The sequence below is a fragment of the Antechinus flavipes genome, chromosome 2, assembly GCF_016432865.1.
Source record: "Antechinus flavipes isolate AdamAnt ecotype Samford, QLD, Australia chromosome 2, AdamAnt_v2, whole genome shotgun sequence".
NCBI classification, from domain to species: Eukaryota; Metazoa; Chordata; class Mammalia; order Dasyuromorphia; family Dasyuridae; genus Antechinus; species Antechinus flavipes.
In genome coordinates, this window is record NC_067399.1 from 537,627,533 (window position 1) to 537,644,125 (window position 16,593).

Sequence of the window (16,593 nt, forward strand, 5' to 3'; positions counted from 1 at the left end):
TAAATTTAATTCTATTTTACACAGAGTAACATCTATTTAATGAGTTCCTTGTGGTATTTTTTTTTTGTAAAGTGAATAATCTGCACACATATTCCCCAATTTCTAAATAACATGAATTATTTTAAATTCATTCTCCTATGCCACAAAGAAGGTTGTTTTTGTGATATCCTGCTCAAGATGTATTCTGAGAACTCCCATGGGCAACTAGAGTTCACCCCCACAAACAAGAATGCTTGATTTGATTCATTATGCAATCTAATCTACTATGTTGATTTGTTTGTTAAAGGGAGGGAGGATTATGTGATTATGCTTACTCCAATAGCAATCAACTCTAGTCACACTGCAACATTATAACTGAGAAGGTAATTTTTCAGATAGGTAGCATCCACCCTATTCCACCAGTCCTATAACTGTTTAGATCCTCAGTAAGTTATTTTCAGAAGGGAGTCTGTTAATTTAATAAATACAGATGAAGAAGAATAAATGATGGTTTAAACTATTATGATTACTTTCAGTAGACATAATTTAAACAGAATTCATCATTGCTTTTTCCAAGTCTTCCAAAGTTCAGGATCATTAATTCAAAAGACAAAAAGGTTCACTTTTCTTCAATATTTTGAGGTAGGAAGAGCACACACAATGGGAGGTACAGAGAGACTAAAGAATCACAATCGTATGGATGATGCATATTTACCTTTCATTATTATCACAGGATAAATCAGCAAACCATTCTTCCATTCTTTAGTATCTTGTAATAGAGCTAGTTGTGACATAGATGACATAGTTGACATGTAATCTTGTCTTCTCTAGTTTGGACTCATTTTTATAACATTTTTCTCTAATTCCCAGATTATTTTTCAAGGGAGAATATCACAAATATTACCTATATAGTATTATCTTCTAATGGGTAGTAAGTTGTTCTTTCTTCTTTAATTAGTATCCCCCTTGGAGATAAACTGTGATCAATCTGGGACTTGAAAAATACCATCATGCATGTGTAACTATTTGGTCTAGTTTAGTTTGCTGGGTGAAGGGAAGATGTATTGTGGGCAAGGGGAGAAAGGAGGGAGAAATACAGAAGGTGTGAACACAGGTAAGTTTTCCAAAATATATTCATTCAATTTTCTATATAAATATAAAATACTCCTGGTGTTATAAGTATCTTTTTCAATGGATTAAATTTGATGCCTTATAATAATATATTGGTAATCCAGGATGCTTGAGAGTAGGAAAGTCATACTTTAAGTGAAGAGGGCCTGTGTTTAATTCCTGATTCTGTTACTTGCTATCTGACACCAGATAAGTTATTTCACCCTTGTAGGTCTCACTTCCTTATGTTTAAAATGAAGTGAACTAGATGATTCCTGATAACCTTTCAGATCTAAATTTTTTGAGTCTGCAAAAGCTCTGCCTTTAAAGGCAGAACATAAAGATTTGGCTTAGAAAACTTAGAAAACTAAGTATGGACCCAGTGATGTAGTATATAAATTTTGTCTGAGGAATAATGTAGTTCATTTCAGAAAGACTCATCACTAAAAATTGACCATTAGGTGATAGTTTTTTGGAGGGGAAAAAAAAAATTTTTAAGTGCTAAATTTGGGAACTTGTCCCTTGAGACATGTTAACTCTTATTGTTCTCCAATTCCTGAACTTATTCATTAACTCATAAAGACTAACTAAGGCATTGTGATCTATACTGGTAGAATACCCAAATTGATGAAATCACAGACATTTTAGAGTACACAAATGTTTTATCTTTATGGAAGAGATCTTTTAAGAACAAATCTGTAGAAAATGATGCATGTTTAAAGTTAAAGTTTTAAGGAATTAGAAATATTTTGTTTGGGAAAAAAAAAACTGACAAAGTATGTGAAGTGATTATTTTCCTCAAATATCTGAAGGTCTGTCATGTGGAACAAAAATTAAACTTGTTCTATTTGACCCCAAAGGGAAAAATCTAGACCAATGAGTGGAAGCTGAAGTAAAATTTAGGTTTAATGTCATGAAAAACTTCCTAATAGAGCTCTTGGAATAAGTAGAATGAGCTGCCTCAGAAGATAGATATGTTCAAGGAAAGGCTAGATGACTATTGATTAATACTCCAGTGAAGATTCTTTTCCGCTATGGATTTGATTAGTCGGCTTCTGAGGTCCCTTACAACTATGAAATTCTGAAATTCTTTCTGGAAAAAAGGGAAACTTAATCCCAAAATTCAGAGCTACAAAAAGTCACTTGCTCAACTCCCCAAATTCATTCCCAACTTATATGAGTATAACCTCTTCTTCCTACATCAGAAGGGACAGCTGTAGTACACATAAAACACTATTATAATGTAGATGTGAAGCAGGATGTTGCCCCAATTCATGTCTAAAAACTTTGGGGTTCAATTCTCCTTTATCTTTAATCATCAAAAAATGCTACATTTAAAATATTTAAATGCCATAAAAACTATACTCAGAAGGAGACTTTATTTATCTAATTGCTCAATACAAACCATCATCTGTTATGCTAGGTACTATGTGGCCAGGCTTCTCCTGGCCTTTGGGCTGAGTGAATAAAGCCCCTAAATTGAATGATCCCTTATTTCTAACTAAAAGACAGGCTAGACCATATTTTTAATCTCTGCTTTTTAGTTCAGGCAGATTTCTATTCTAGATTAATACTACCTAAAATTTCCCAGAAATCAATCTCAAGATTACACTTACATCAACAATGTACTGCGCTTAGACATTAGAGACAGTTTAACTGTGGTAATAGCATATATTCCTTTAGCTTTGCAGATAGAAACTGAGGCACAGAAAAACTGGGAAAACTTTCCCACTAAGCAGATGTTTGTTTAGAAGCCCCACATTTAGTATGCAATCTTTTCTTTTCAAAAATTTCTAATTTTTATAAATTAGATTGCACTTAGTAATCATATTCAATAAAAAGCAAGATACCATTTTCCACTACTGGAAAATTGGTATTAGAAAACCTATTTACAATAAGAGTTTTAAAACTATTCACAAATGCAAGCCATCTTGTCTCAACAAGTTTGCATTTTCACTATCTCTCAAGAACTCCTGAACACTAACTAAAGCAATAGTGGCTACAGAACTAGAGTTACTTATTTTCCAGATGAGCCAAAATTCAAACTTTCATATAACAAAAGATTGTCTCAATTAAATGCAAAATTTCTTATTGCTAAATTGGCTTTGAAAAAGGAATATTGTAGTATTTTCACCTTTTTTATTCTTATTTTTTTGTTCAGCATGATGAATATGGAAATGTTTAGAACTGCACAAGGAAGGAAGGAAGGAAGGAAGGAAGGAAGGAAGGAGGGAGGGAGGGAATTCAAGAGAGAGAGGGAGGGAAGGAGGGAAGGAGAGAGGGAAAAAGAAAAAATGGGAATGTGCAGACTAAATCTTCTAAATAGTTTTTTCCCTCAAAATCTGACTACAGGCACCAATTACACAATCTTATTCATAATCTATCTCACATAACAAAAACTAATAAGTTATGGAGGGAAACCTGTTCTCTATTAGTCTAGTAATATGCTACATTAACAAAATAGCCATCATTTAATAAAGCAGATAATACTGAGAAAGATTTATCAAGATGTTTCCTATGGCCATTGTAACCAAATTGGCAGCCTAACTGGAGGATAAACTCTGAATTATAGGTATGAGAGATCCTTCATTGCTATAAAGTTCACCTTGTTTGGATCACATGGTGTCACATAAGATGACCCCAGTTAGAGCATTCTGAAAAAAATGACCAACTTCAAAAAGTTTTAATCTTTACTGAGTAAGTATACTTTTCTTTTCTTTACAGAATACTTTTGTTTTCCTAATTACTTGAGCTTTTCAACCCATCTTGTTTCCATAAAAGTGATTAATAGAAGAGTTCCTGGGTGTCATAAAACTCAAATAAAAAATACTATCCAGTATACAAATTATCAACAGGGTTCTAGTGCAATTGACAGGTTTACTCTCTTTATTAAAATTGGGTAAACAATTTGACAAAAGTGCACAACAGAATGACATCATTGGTAAGTTATAAATCACAGTGAAATTACTGGAGTACAGCAATGCAGATCATCTTAAAAGGGTATCAAGGGTGAGGCAATTTTGAAGCCAGAGGCAAAAGACTTTCCAAGAGATTAGATTCAGCCTATACAGTTTCCCTGTCTCTCCCACTTCCAAGTTTTGCAGCAAAGAAAGGGTACACAATATAGGAAAGAACAGTTTTCATTTACCCTTCTCTCCTAACATTCCAACTCTTAAGAGGCCTTTAAGCCATAAACAACGGACAATAATCACAAATTTAAAATAAGAAATTTTTCATTTTATAGCTTGCAAGCTTAATTTTGTCTCCACTAATAATGCCTTCTTAAGCTGACTGAGCTGATTTAGATCCTACCTCTACAACATATTGGACCCTGTATTCCCAGCATGAAACCCAAATTGAAAAGGTGCTAATCATTTAGCAGTATCATAACCTGGCACACAGATGTCAGGACACACTTCACAATTTATAAAATCGTTGTACCTTCCTTAAAGAGTAATGCAAAACTAAAATTCAACTATTCTAACATGAATACAGCACAATATTTATTTTACAATTTACAAACTAATATATCTTCTTCCTAGCAGTCTCGGTGTAATAACTACTGTAGATCCCACAATAGGGAAAGTTTACAAGGCTGGAAGAGTAGCTCTACCTTCATGTAAAAAAGGGAGCAACCTATTAATCTACCCAAATGTGAGCAATTTTGCTAAAAAGCCTACAACATAAATGGCATTGAAACCTGGCATACCTTCTTAGGAGTTACCATTAAACTATGAGCAATTTTCTGCTTTTAAAAAACCTTTCTCTTCAAGCTCCACAGCTTTTCAGAGTAGAGCTGAAGACAAAGCCCTAAGATACTGCAGAATACCTTTGTACTGAACAAACTACAAAATGATCCATTTAGTGTTATAGTACCTTGACTTCTGCTGTTCAATGACATACTGACTGTATTCAGTAGTTATTTTATTTTTAGAAGCATAAAAACAAGTTGTCATAAAAATAAGCCCTTTATATTTGTTTTACCTGTCTTTATTTACTTGCTAACTCATCCACAAACTGTTTTCCTGCCTGCAAAATGGAGATCTAAAACAATTATGTGGATAATTTAGGTTTTTTTCGAAAAAACTTTCTGCTTGAAAAGTACAAAAAAATGGAAGTAGCCTGAATAATCCAAATAATTCTAGTCCCAATTCTAGTGAAGAACTGGCCATTGGGTGCTGTTTACTTTAGATTTCTCTTTGAAAAATATTAACAGTGATATAGGTTCTGCCCCAAACTATCTTAAAAATCCAATCCAGCTACTCAAAGTTAATGTGTAATGAGAACATCCTTTTAAAATTTACCAGCTGTCATTAAACTTCCAGTATTTGGAAACATACCTCTTACCATGTACAGAGGGAGAAAAAAAATCAAAACTTGATGACCATGATTTTTTTAAAGTTCCCATTCAACATAGTAGCTGGGATCAGGTGGTATGTTTAAGGCTATTTGTTGGGAAGACAATACCAATTCTTATTGTGAAATCCAAATTGTGCACTGGAGAACCCATGTTTTCAGCTTTAAGAACAGACCTTTTCTTCACACTTTCCCATACTTCTTGTCAGTTGGCATTGAATTGCTGTCCATTCCTCAGATTAAATAGCCATTTAAGTACAAAATTCTGTTACCAGATGTGTTAAAATAAGGCAAAATCCCAACAAGTTTCTTGTGGTTTCTGAAAGTACTTCTAGGCCGTTAGTTATGTGCAAACATATATGGCAATTGCTGAGCAGCACAAAGCAATTCTGAGATCTGTAATAGTATTTTAAAAATATTGACAAAACAGGACATCCCCACACCAAAGGATGAACACAAACCAGTGCAAGTGACTGAAAAATGAACAACATACAGTATGAAGAAAGCTAAGGTACTAATAAATACCAGCTTTATTTTCTGTTTGGTAGTTTTTGTTTTTGTTTTTTTCTGTAAGTTGAGAGAGTTTGGGAAGAGTTAAGCCAAACATACTTTATATCAGCTATATAAAAAAACAAAACAAGAAAAGCAAAAACAGGCTTATAGATCACTTGTTCCAAGAATGTTTTATACAGATATTTTACAATACATATCTTAATTTATTTTACAAGTTGGAATTACATCCTGAGCAATATAGTGCAATGAAGTTCTACTGTAAATAACAGTACATTAGTTACCAATTAACATTGGAGCAATTCATATTTTATTCAAATGTTATCAAATACTTTCTCCTATTTTTGCCAGCATTGTAATCAATACAGCCTTACTCGTTCTCAGCATTTAGTCCTCCCTTTTTTAAATAACTGGGGTTTTTTTAAACCTACAGAAGCCTGTATATCCATAAGTGATCATTTGTATCATTTTATAGGAACATCACAAATTAGCAAAGTATAACACAGTTGTGGTCCAGGGAAAAAGGTGCAGAATTAAATTCTAGAACAAATATAGTGAAAGAAGTACAATATATTTGCTATTTTTAATTTTGGTGTCTTAAGAACATATCAACTTTAATAATATCACCAAATAAGTGCCAAGAAGATCCCATTTGCTCCTTGGAACCGTAAAATAAGAAGGCCCTTGAGTGTAATATAAAGAACTTGATCCTAACAATAAGAAGGTATAGACTAATCCTCTTTCAGAACTGTAACCTTTTTCAGAGCACCAAGAAATAAGGGACAGTGCTACCTACTCACTGGTAGGATCAAGGCCTGTAATTTTAAAATTAAAATTATTAAAATATTTCATTTAAACCAAATCAGACTGAAAACTTTTCTCATAAAATCTTAGTTTAGACAAAATAAAAATCAATTACTGTTACTCAATTCATAATCCATATAATTCTAACTGAAGCAGAAAGACACACAAATATAAAATTGTCATAACTGTAAAATTATCTTGCACATTTTCCCCCCAAACATCCTTGAAAGGAAAAAAGAATTAATATCCCTCCCATGCTTCCCCCCACCAAAAAAAAACAAGCATTTCATTTTGTGGTGTTGCACTATTTAAGGCCCCAGGTGGTTGAGTTTGGCTTGGTCATTCTGTTCTACACTGCTTAAATTGGAACCTTTATTATTACCCCACACAAAGCAACATACACATATAAAACACAAATTAAAACATCAGTTGTTGGTTGTTTTTTTTTTTTTTCATTTGAGGGTCTGGAATTGTGACAAACCAAAAAATTTTTCATTAAACAAAAGTTACACGTCCACACTTATAGTAGTTGAGTAGTTCATTTGGCACCAGACAGGAAATGGAGTTATTACAAACTAAATTCACATTTCAGATGTGTATCTTCCCTCTGAATTTCTGGTCTACTTTTTTTTTTAATCACAAAATATTTTTTTAATCTGACAGTTTTAAAAATTGCAGTTAAAAACAATCAACAAAACATTCCAAATAGCCTGTCAGAACAAATATAACATTCAATTGTTGAAAAATCTATAGCTCTCAGACAGAAGTACCTTTTCAAAGTAACATTATACAAATCACTTTTCATCATAAAAAAAAAAATTCATTTCACACCACACTTGTGATTATTCTACCTTTATCAGAGACTAATAAAAGAAAAAATGTTTTTAAAAGTATCCAGGTTCCCTTTCACCTGTCATAAGCATCTTCTTAGGGAGGCACTAGCTATTCCCCCTGGAAAAGTGGTTTTCATATTCAAAAGGAAGACACCACAGGAGGGTAAAGTGAGTAGTGAAGGTAGGTGGCATGAAACAGGACTTACAATCATGTTGTGACAATCTGTTTCATTTTAAAGGCTAACATTCATAATTCACACATTACTGGAAATTCTAGTTCAAATGTTGCCTGTTTCAAGTTGTACAAATCATATGAAAATATCAACAAAGAATTTTAGAACTCAACCTACTGGAAAAAGAGTTTGAGAATAAAAGCCTGCTTATTTTCTAGAAGTTCCTCTTCAACATTCTCCAAAAAGATTCAAATTGTTTTTTGTTACTATTCCTTCTCACATTCAACATAGCAAACTGCAACAATTTCAATGGATTGAATTATAATTTGCAACCATTATTAGATTAGCATATTTATCCACAATAATTTAATCCTGTATTTTTCCAAATCCTCTTTTATGTTTTAATGTGTTGTTTCTATTTCATTCAAAAAAAAAAAAAAAAGATCACTGGAAGAGTGGGAAAAAAAAAAACCTGCCAATTGTTTGTGTGAACTGACAACCATAATGGGCAACTTCATTGAATCACTGGATTACTTTTATCATGTTATTTTCTAGTTCTTCCTTTTCTCTAAAAGAAAACTTGAAATCCTCAAAACTGCTGCATAGATCACATGTTGAGATAGGCTTTTAAACAGAAATACCTTTGTACATAGCTGTTTAAAACATTATCAACTGCAAATCATAAATGTACCTTAGTACGATTAAACAAAATATTTTATATTTGTTCCTTTAAAAAAGAGGCAGGGAGAGGTAACCTGACCAATATCCAAAGACACTATATTATGGTTATACCAAGATTTTCCTTGGGATGTTATTTATAATTGACTCCTGTCTGAGCAAGAGAGACCATATATAGAACTAAGGATAGGACCAAGGGAAAGGAAGGGTAATGGATAGAGAAGTAGAATTTATAAACACGTAATTCTATTGTCTGTGATTAAAGTCCTTTACTTTTTTAGCACCACATTTAAAGATTTTACATATCCAGTCACCTAATGAAATTCAACAAACTCTTCAAGAGTTCTGGGGATCTGGTTTTGGTAGTTAATGTTATAAATCCGAACTGCTCGGGCAGCCAGGCACTTAAGGCTCAGCTTCATTTGAGTTTTAAGTAATATTTCAGACACCCCCGTTGTACTTTTGTCTAGCGGAGTCTTCTTCTGTTTGTTTGTCATGTCGGTGTGAGCGCCAGCTTCCACTAGGCTAATGATGATAGAATGCAAGGTCAAAAAATCACTGATAGGCCTGTTGTACTGAACGATAATATGAAGAGGACTATTTCCCTCACTGTCAACAGCATTCACCTCAGCACCACAGTCTAAAAGCAGTTTAGTGACTAGTGCATTGGGAAAGCTGCAGACATCATTTGTGTGGAAGTCATCTACTGGGGTATTAGAGTTGACAGCAAGATGCAATAAGCTTGACCCTTCTCGAGTTCTGGGATCAAGGTGAATCAAGTTGTAAATCTGCTTGTTAATTCTTGACTGATCTTCCTCACTGCACTGTGTTTTTGTGGAGATGCACACCAAATATAAAAAGGTAAAAATATTGCATTCATAGTTGTCCAAGGCGGTGTGGATATCAGCGTCTTGAGTACTTTTCATCCTAGACATCCCTTGTTCTATTTCTAAAACACTACATCTCAAAACACTTTCTATGTCCTTGGCTTTTACCGGTTCATTAAGATGAATCATCTGTGAGAAAACTTGAGCGAACCTTAAAAGATCTTTGTGAGTGTTTCTGTTACCTTTTTGCCGCAAATGCAAAGCATGAAGCCACAACTTGATACACTGTTCAAATTCCATGTTATCAGCATAAACAGCCCCCCGATAAATGATAGGATGAGAAACATCAATATTATCTGAGCCTAAAATCCGTTCACGAACTATCAGGCCTTCCATGTGAAGAGCATCTCTGTCTTGCCTAATGGACTCTAGTTCCTGAGGATTTCTGCATTCAGTTCTATTTCCATAAGCATCAATGGGTGGAAGAACCTCTTTTTCAATAATGTTTTCACGATCTTGATATCTCTCCAACATCGCTAAATATAAATAGTGGTATGTCTTCATTATGTCATAGTTCTCTCGGTCATTTGCAAATGAGGCACCCAAAAGTTCCAAAGCTTCAATTCTACTTTTTCGGTCACAATCAGCATGAGAAAGTAATAATTCAACAACATCTGCCTTACAGCTTTCAGCAGCTACTTTTAACGGAGTCATTCCGTGGCCATTCACCACCATTGCAGCTTTCCACCTCACCAACTCTCGTACAATCTCCAAGTGCCCAGCTTCTGCTGCAAAGTGTAATGCCGTAGCCCCACAATGTGCTTTGGCATTGGGATCTGCATGTTGTTCTAAAAGATATTTGACCACATCCGTGTGTCCTTTATAAGCTGCAATCATAAGGCAAGTGTTGTCATATTTGTTGGCAATGCTGATGTTGGCATTATTTTCTACCAGATATTTAACGATGTCCAATCTGCCATCAAAGCATGCAGCCCGCAAGGGTGTTGAGTTGGTTACTGTAGTATGGTTCACGTTGGCTCCATGACTGACTAGAAGTTTGACAACTTCAAAATGTCCAGCTCCTGCTGCACACCAGAGAGCGGTGGCTCCATCAATGACATAACTATAAACGTAAAAGGCAAACAATTAGAAATTCAATACCTTAGAGTACAACACAAATTCCTAATTTAAATGATATACTTTTTGTAAAATTCTACAAAAAAGCATATAAAATCAAAAGGGTAGGTAGATTTAGACAGAATCCTAAAACTATCCAGTCTAATCCCCTTATTTTATAGCTGAGGAAACTAAGATTCAGGGAGGTTCAATAACTTGCCGTGGTTATATTTGTAGAATATGATAGAAGAACTGCAACATGAATAAAGATCTTCTTACTCCAAATCCAACTGCTCTTTCCTCCATACCAAAAAGACAAATGTATTAGGCCAGTATTCAACTTATTTATAAATAAACCAAAGCCCTGAAATGGTGCTTGAAAGAGTGACAAATTTCCCCATGGCAAAATTGAAATTAACTCTGGAAAGTCTGTAGTAAATTTTAAATTATTACTAAAGATTAGCAATTACCTAACACAATTTTCTTTGGGGCTGACATGTGGGAAGCAAGATAGGAATGGGTGCCAATCTTCCTCTTTTCCAGTCTTTCTAGTATTTCCCTTTCCAAAGATCAATATTAATACCACCTAATTCCCTAATAAAGGAGTTCCCCCCCGCCCAATACCTCAGTTTATAACAGGTCCACTTAACCTCTAGATAAGGAATTTATAAGCCTAAACAAACTATCTTCTATCTAGCTACTAGACCTCTTGCTTATTTCTAGATCATTTTTTCTCCTTATATAGTCAATTCCCTAGAACTGAGAGTTAATCATTTTTAGACTTAATAGGTAAGATTCTATGTGAAAATGTAAAACTCTGCCAGGAACACTACAATAACTAGACCAATTAGAATTTTTTATAAATAACAAAAACAACATTTAAAGTAAAATTTACTGTTATATCATGATATATATATGTGTACATATATATAGATATATATTTTTTAAAACTACATACTTAATAAGCCTCATTATAAAATATCTCACTATATCATAAATTTTATAATAGCACTGGTCAAATTTTGTTCCATGATTAAAAAAAAAAAAATAGTGCAACTCCACTACCATGAATATTATTACTAGCACCAAACAGCAGCAAAACAAAATCTATTTTAATTTTACTATAAATAGAATATCAATTTTGTAATAAATAATATTTTTTTCATTTTATAAACGATAAAGCAAACTTTTTCAAAAGCAAAAAGCTTCTGAATTTTTTTTTTAAGATTTAAGGAAACAAGTTACTTTGAAGAAAAAGTGTTTTTAATTATTTGAAGCAAACTTAAGCATATATTCAACATGTAACTGAATCGTACTGAATAGCATTCTGCATTAAAAAAAATACAATCCTATAACATTTCCCCCAATTTGTCATTACATTTCACAATACCTTTCCTTAAAAAAAATTTTTACTTTAAAATATCAGATTTTCTAGAAGTACTGTTAACTGGTTTTCCTGGAGCAATGTTTTTTTAAAAAGTTAAATTTACTATATGCCAGCTACATTAACTTTAAACTATTAGAAACATGGAGATGTTATATTTTTTAAATTGACTTTCACATTATGTAAAAGGTAAAAGCTTAGAATGATGAAAACTAATTTAAATTTTTCTTGTCATTCATTATAATTTCAATTGCTTGCTCCTTTAGCTGCATAAAATCAAGATGTTTTATTTGTATCACAAAAGATATAACATTTAAATTATACATCTTTGGTTAGGTTACAAAAAGAAATCTAAAGAAAAAAATGAGGGAGGGTAAATGAATATAAAATTCATTATATAAGTATTTCATATTTGTAAATGTTAAAGCCTTGGGGAACTTAGAAATATCTAAATCTGAAGCATAACAGAGAATACCAGATTATAGAGAACTCTATCTGTGATTCATACAAAAGATGTTTATATGCTAATTAGCTTTAAATGCAAAAATGTACATTGCTTCAAATACAATTCTACAAGTATTTTTAACAACAGAAAATTCATATATGCAATATGGCCTTATTGAAAAACAATCAGCTTTCTAAAATTAAACCAAAATTATAGTGCAAATTCTCAGTTATGCATTTTATTTTAGATTCAAGATTATAAGCTAGTATTCAAATTTTCAAACAAAAAGGATTTACTAGGGAAAATACAACTTCAAGACAGAAAATAATCTGCCTACAAATTTAGTTTGTTTTTCAATTTTTTCATGACATCACAAGAATTTGGGAAGGAAAAACCTTATTTAGTAGGTGATCAGTATTTAATGTTAATCAAGACTTTAACAATCATTTATTAAATAATTTATTAGATCCAAGTTTTCAGAAGTATACCCTGCTCACTGACTCCTTCAATCTAATTTTAGAGAGCTTAAATGATGGAGCTCTCACCACTTCCCCCCATAAAAGCTCATTTCAATTACTAGTGCTAATGATACCAAAGCACCCAAAAGAAAGCCTTCAGAACTTCATCTCACTGCCCCTCCCATTCCTCACAAAGCTCCCTACCACATGCTTTTTTTAAAAGTACAAGCCAACAACAGTCCCTCAGAACTGATTGCCATCATAATATTCCAGGGGTCACATGACATATCACCCTCCCTTTGTTCTGTTCATTTTCTATAACATTCTTATTTAACAGCTTCTCTTTCCTAGGAATTTTTCTTCTCACTTTCTACTAAAGAAACCTTTCCTGATAACCATTTCAGTCCTACTCCTCTATCTATTAGCATATAAGGAGGAGAAAATCCCAAAGGTTATTGCTCTGTGAACTACAACAATCACCATTTACACTATCTATGCATGGATATTAACCAAAAAACTCAGCCTGGCCATCTTCTTAAGAATGCCACCGGGATAAAAGAATGAAGTTTTTGCTGAGTACCTTTCAAAAGCCATCCACAGAGGGGATAGGTAAGTGAGCCTCATGTTCTTTACATGGTGCTCATGTTAACATTTTTGAAAACAAGTCTTAAAAGAAAGCAAAATGAAACTTTGAAATCTGCAGATGGAGTCTAACCTTTTCTAAATAGCAAAATGTCAAGATGACGATAAAACTATAGAAAGAGCTTAGAGCTGTATAAGTAGGTTAAAAAAAAAAAAAAAAAAAGAGGTCCATGAGTTCCAATTATCAAAACTATATTTAAAAGTTTAGTAGACTAAGCTCCATAAAGACAGAGACCATGTCTATTATTCTGTATCACAATCAACATCTAATAACAGTGTTTTCTATATATTTCAATTCAACTCAACAAATATTTATTTATCCCCCCCAGTAGGTGCCAGGTAGGTATTGGGAAAATACTTCAAAACTTCAATGAATCTGTGATCACAATGACATCTTTACTCCTTTCTACAGATCAAACCACAGTCCAGACAAGAATTCTTATTCTTGTTCAAGTCTTGTATTTATCTTCCCACAAACTGTCCAAAGCTAGTCCTCCCTTTTGCAACTGGGGATACGTGTGTGTGTGTGTTATGCACTTGTCCATGAGGAACTTATATTCCAATGGGAGAAAGGAAAAAGAAAGAAGAAAGCACATAACATGATCAAAATGAAAATGAAGTAAATTGAGGGATAACATAAACAGCTGGATTACGGTAAGGCTTCCTGGAAGAAGAGGATGATTAATAACTTAAATAAAATCATGTTTTCTGAGATCTGACTTACATCTCAGAAAGGGGTATTAAATTAAATTGTATTTTTGTTGAGGGCAAGTATCTTGACTTCCTTAGCATTTCCATCTCCTCCATGGTAAAAAAAAGAGGTCTAAGTATAAAAAGCACAAAATAAATGCTTTTTGACTGAAAAAAATATATAAAATGAATTCATACAATGTCTAGTAAACTAGTAAAAATAATTTTATAGGTTGAAATATAGCCATATATACTTTAAAAGGCTTTTAAATTCGCAAATGATGGCTCCATAGTGAATTATGAAGTAGATATATAACCCTAACCTGTGGAGACTTGGGATAACTGATTTAGAGCCGGCAGGGACATCAAAGGTTATCAAAGGTTATTTAGTTTAAAATATTCATTTTACAAATGAGGAAACTTAAGAAGCAACAGTCTCAAAAAAATATGCACCAATACAAATAAATTAGGTTGCTATGGGTCTGACTCAATTTTCTCCCCTTTTTAAAACACTGGTAATTTTTTTTTAAGAACTGCTCTTAGAACTTGAAATGGACAAGTAATCAAGCAACCTTCTCCATATTATTTTCATTCGTCCACTTTTAAAATTCATTCTTCAGATCAGATTCAGATTATGTCCTTAATAAGTTATCACTGGATAGATGGCAGTAGCTGAGAAGATGCTAGACAAAGTTGGTCCAGGGATTACATACATCATTATCAATCTCTTTCCCAGATGTAGGGAGGCAAAAGGGACCTTGAGAGTTTTATCATGTCCAACGCCCTCAGAAAAAAACTGAGATCAGAAGAAATTAAATGACTTGCCCAGGATTACTCAGCTAATAAGATTTGAACTGAGGGGGAGTCCAGTATCTTTAAACATCACCAAGCTCGGTTTGCCATTAGATAGAAGGAAAAATACTGAAAACGTAGTGCATATGACAAGAGTCATCATCATGAACATTTAGTGAAAGTGATAAAGGTGGTATAAGAAATATTACAGCTATGTTGTTTTTGTATTAACGATAAATATAAGACGTTAAACCCCAATGAAATGCTTGTTATCAAATGTTTCAACCATAACTTTCTCAAATATTCTCCTTTTATCTAAAACCTGTAAGAAAAGTTTTCTTCTTAAAACTACCAAAAAAATCATAGAATTTGGGGAAAGGAATGTAAATTTTGGTAGAATTTTTGACAAACTTTTTAAGTAATTAAAATAAAAGATAGAAAAATGTTTGAGTACTTGGGATCAATTAACAAAAATAGTAACAAACAAAAAGTAAAAATACCCTCTATCACAATATGTAATGTACCTCCTCATTATGGATGTGCTAACGTTTACCTTGAATAGCTAAACTTTGGAACTCTCCAGCTTCCCTGGTGATCAATACAGGGCCTTCCCCAGCACAGAGATGGAGTAACATGTAACTTGATGACCCCATCGTTGCCTCCTAGCCCAGGGCCAGCCCCGCCGGGGCAAACAACACGCCTCGAACGAGGCCCCAAGCCCGTGCTTGGGAAACTGCATGGGAGGCGGCCGTGCGGGCTGGGAGGCGTGAGGAGGGGGGAGGGTGACGCTGGGGCTCGGGGTGGGCAGGGGTACGTACCCGTCGAAGCGGACGGTGCCAGTCTGCTGGGTCTGCACTCGGTAGTGCTCCAGCAGCAGGCGCACCACCTTGGCATGCCCGTTGCGCGCCGCGATGATGAGCGGCGTGGAGCGCTGCCCTCCCTGGTGGCTGACATAGCCCAGCAGGTAGCGGATGTCGCTTTCGGACCGGTTCAGGAGCAGGGCGGCCAGGGTCAGCACCCTCCCCTCGCTGGCCGCCTTGTACACATAGCCGGCCAGGCCCTCCATGGTAGCCCCCGCCGCCGCCGCCGCCGCCGCCGCCGCCGCCTCCTCCGTCTCCTCCACCGCCGCCGCCGCCTGCCCCTCGAGGCCGCCTCCGCCAGCGCCTCAGACCCGGCTCCGCACCGCCCATTCAACAGGGGGCCGCCGCCGCCGCTCGGGGGCAGCAGCGGAGGCCGGAGGAGGAGAGGGAGCGGCCGAGGGCACGGGGAGCAGCGGACGGCCGAAGCGGGAGGGGGGGCAGGGGGACGTCCCAGGACCCGCTCCCCGACGGGGCGGACAGCGTCAGGGCCGCCCCCTGGCCCCGAGGCGCCGGGCGCCCGCTGAAGGGGTCTCCATGGCGGCGGCCGCCCCGGGCCTCGGGCCGGACCCCTCCCTTCTCCCCCCTCCTACAGTCGAACGGACTCGCGCCGAATCTACGGGTCGCCGGGCGGACCCGCGGGTCTAGGGGGCGGGGGAGAGCGCAAGACTCGGAGGGGGACTCGAAGAGGGTCCGGCCCGAGGCCTCCGGCTTTGGTTCCTTCTGCTCCTCCTCCTCCTCCCTCTCTACTCTTCTCCTCCTCTCCTCCCCACTCCGAGTCTCCAGCAGGAGGCGGCCCTGTTCGCACAGCCCTGCAGCAGCCTACAGGGACCGCCGCGGTGGGGACTACGGAGCGCCCGGGACAGAGAGACTGAAGGGTCTGCTCGCGGGGCGGAACGGAGGCGCCGCAGCAGCCCCCAGAACTCTGGGACAGGAGGA

At 35.9% G+C, this 16,593-nt stretch overlaps 1 protein-coding gene across 1 annotated transcript; it reads right to left on the reverse strand.

Moving 5' to 3' along the window:
* Positions 1–3,952: 3,952 nt before the first annotated feature.
* FEM1B (fem-1 homolog B) lies at positions 3,953–15,878 on the reverse strand. Its single transcript, XM_051980787.1, has 2 exons — positions 15,616–15,878; positions 3,953–10,393 (listed from the first exon to the last, which is right to left on the reverse strand). The coding sequence occupies exons 1-2, from the start codon at positions 15,861–15,863 to the stop codon at positions 8,758–8,760; spliced, it is 1,884 nt and encodes a 627-aa protein (XP_051836747.1). The 5' UTR covers positions 15,864–15,878; the 3' UTR covers positions 3,953–8,757.
* Between the last annotated feature and the right edge of the window lie 715 nt (positions 15,879–16,593).

What these genes read in the sequence shown, in the direction of transcription:
- FEM1B (XM_051980787.1), bottom strand. Translation starts at nt 15,863, where the DNA reads ATGGAGGGCCTGGCCGGCTATGTGTACAAGGCGGCCAGCGAGGGGAGG. An exon ending in GGCACCGTCCGCTTCGACGG is followed by an intron (nt 10,394 to 15,615) that starts GTACGTACCCCT and finishes TTACGTTTATAG; the next exon opens with TTATGTCATTGATGGAGCCA.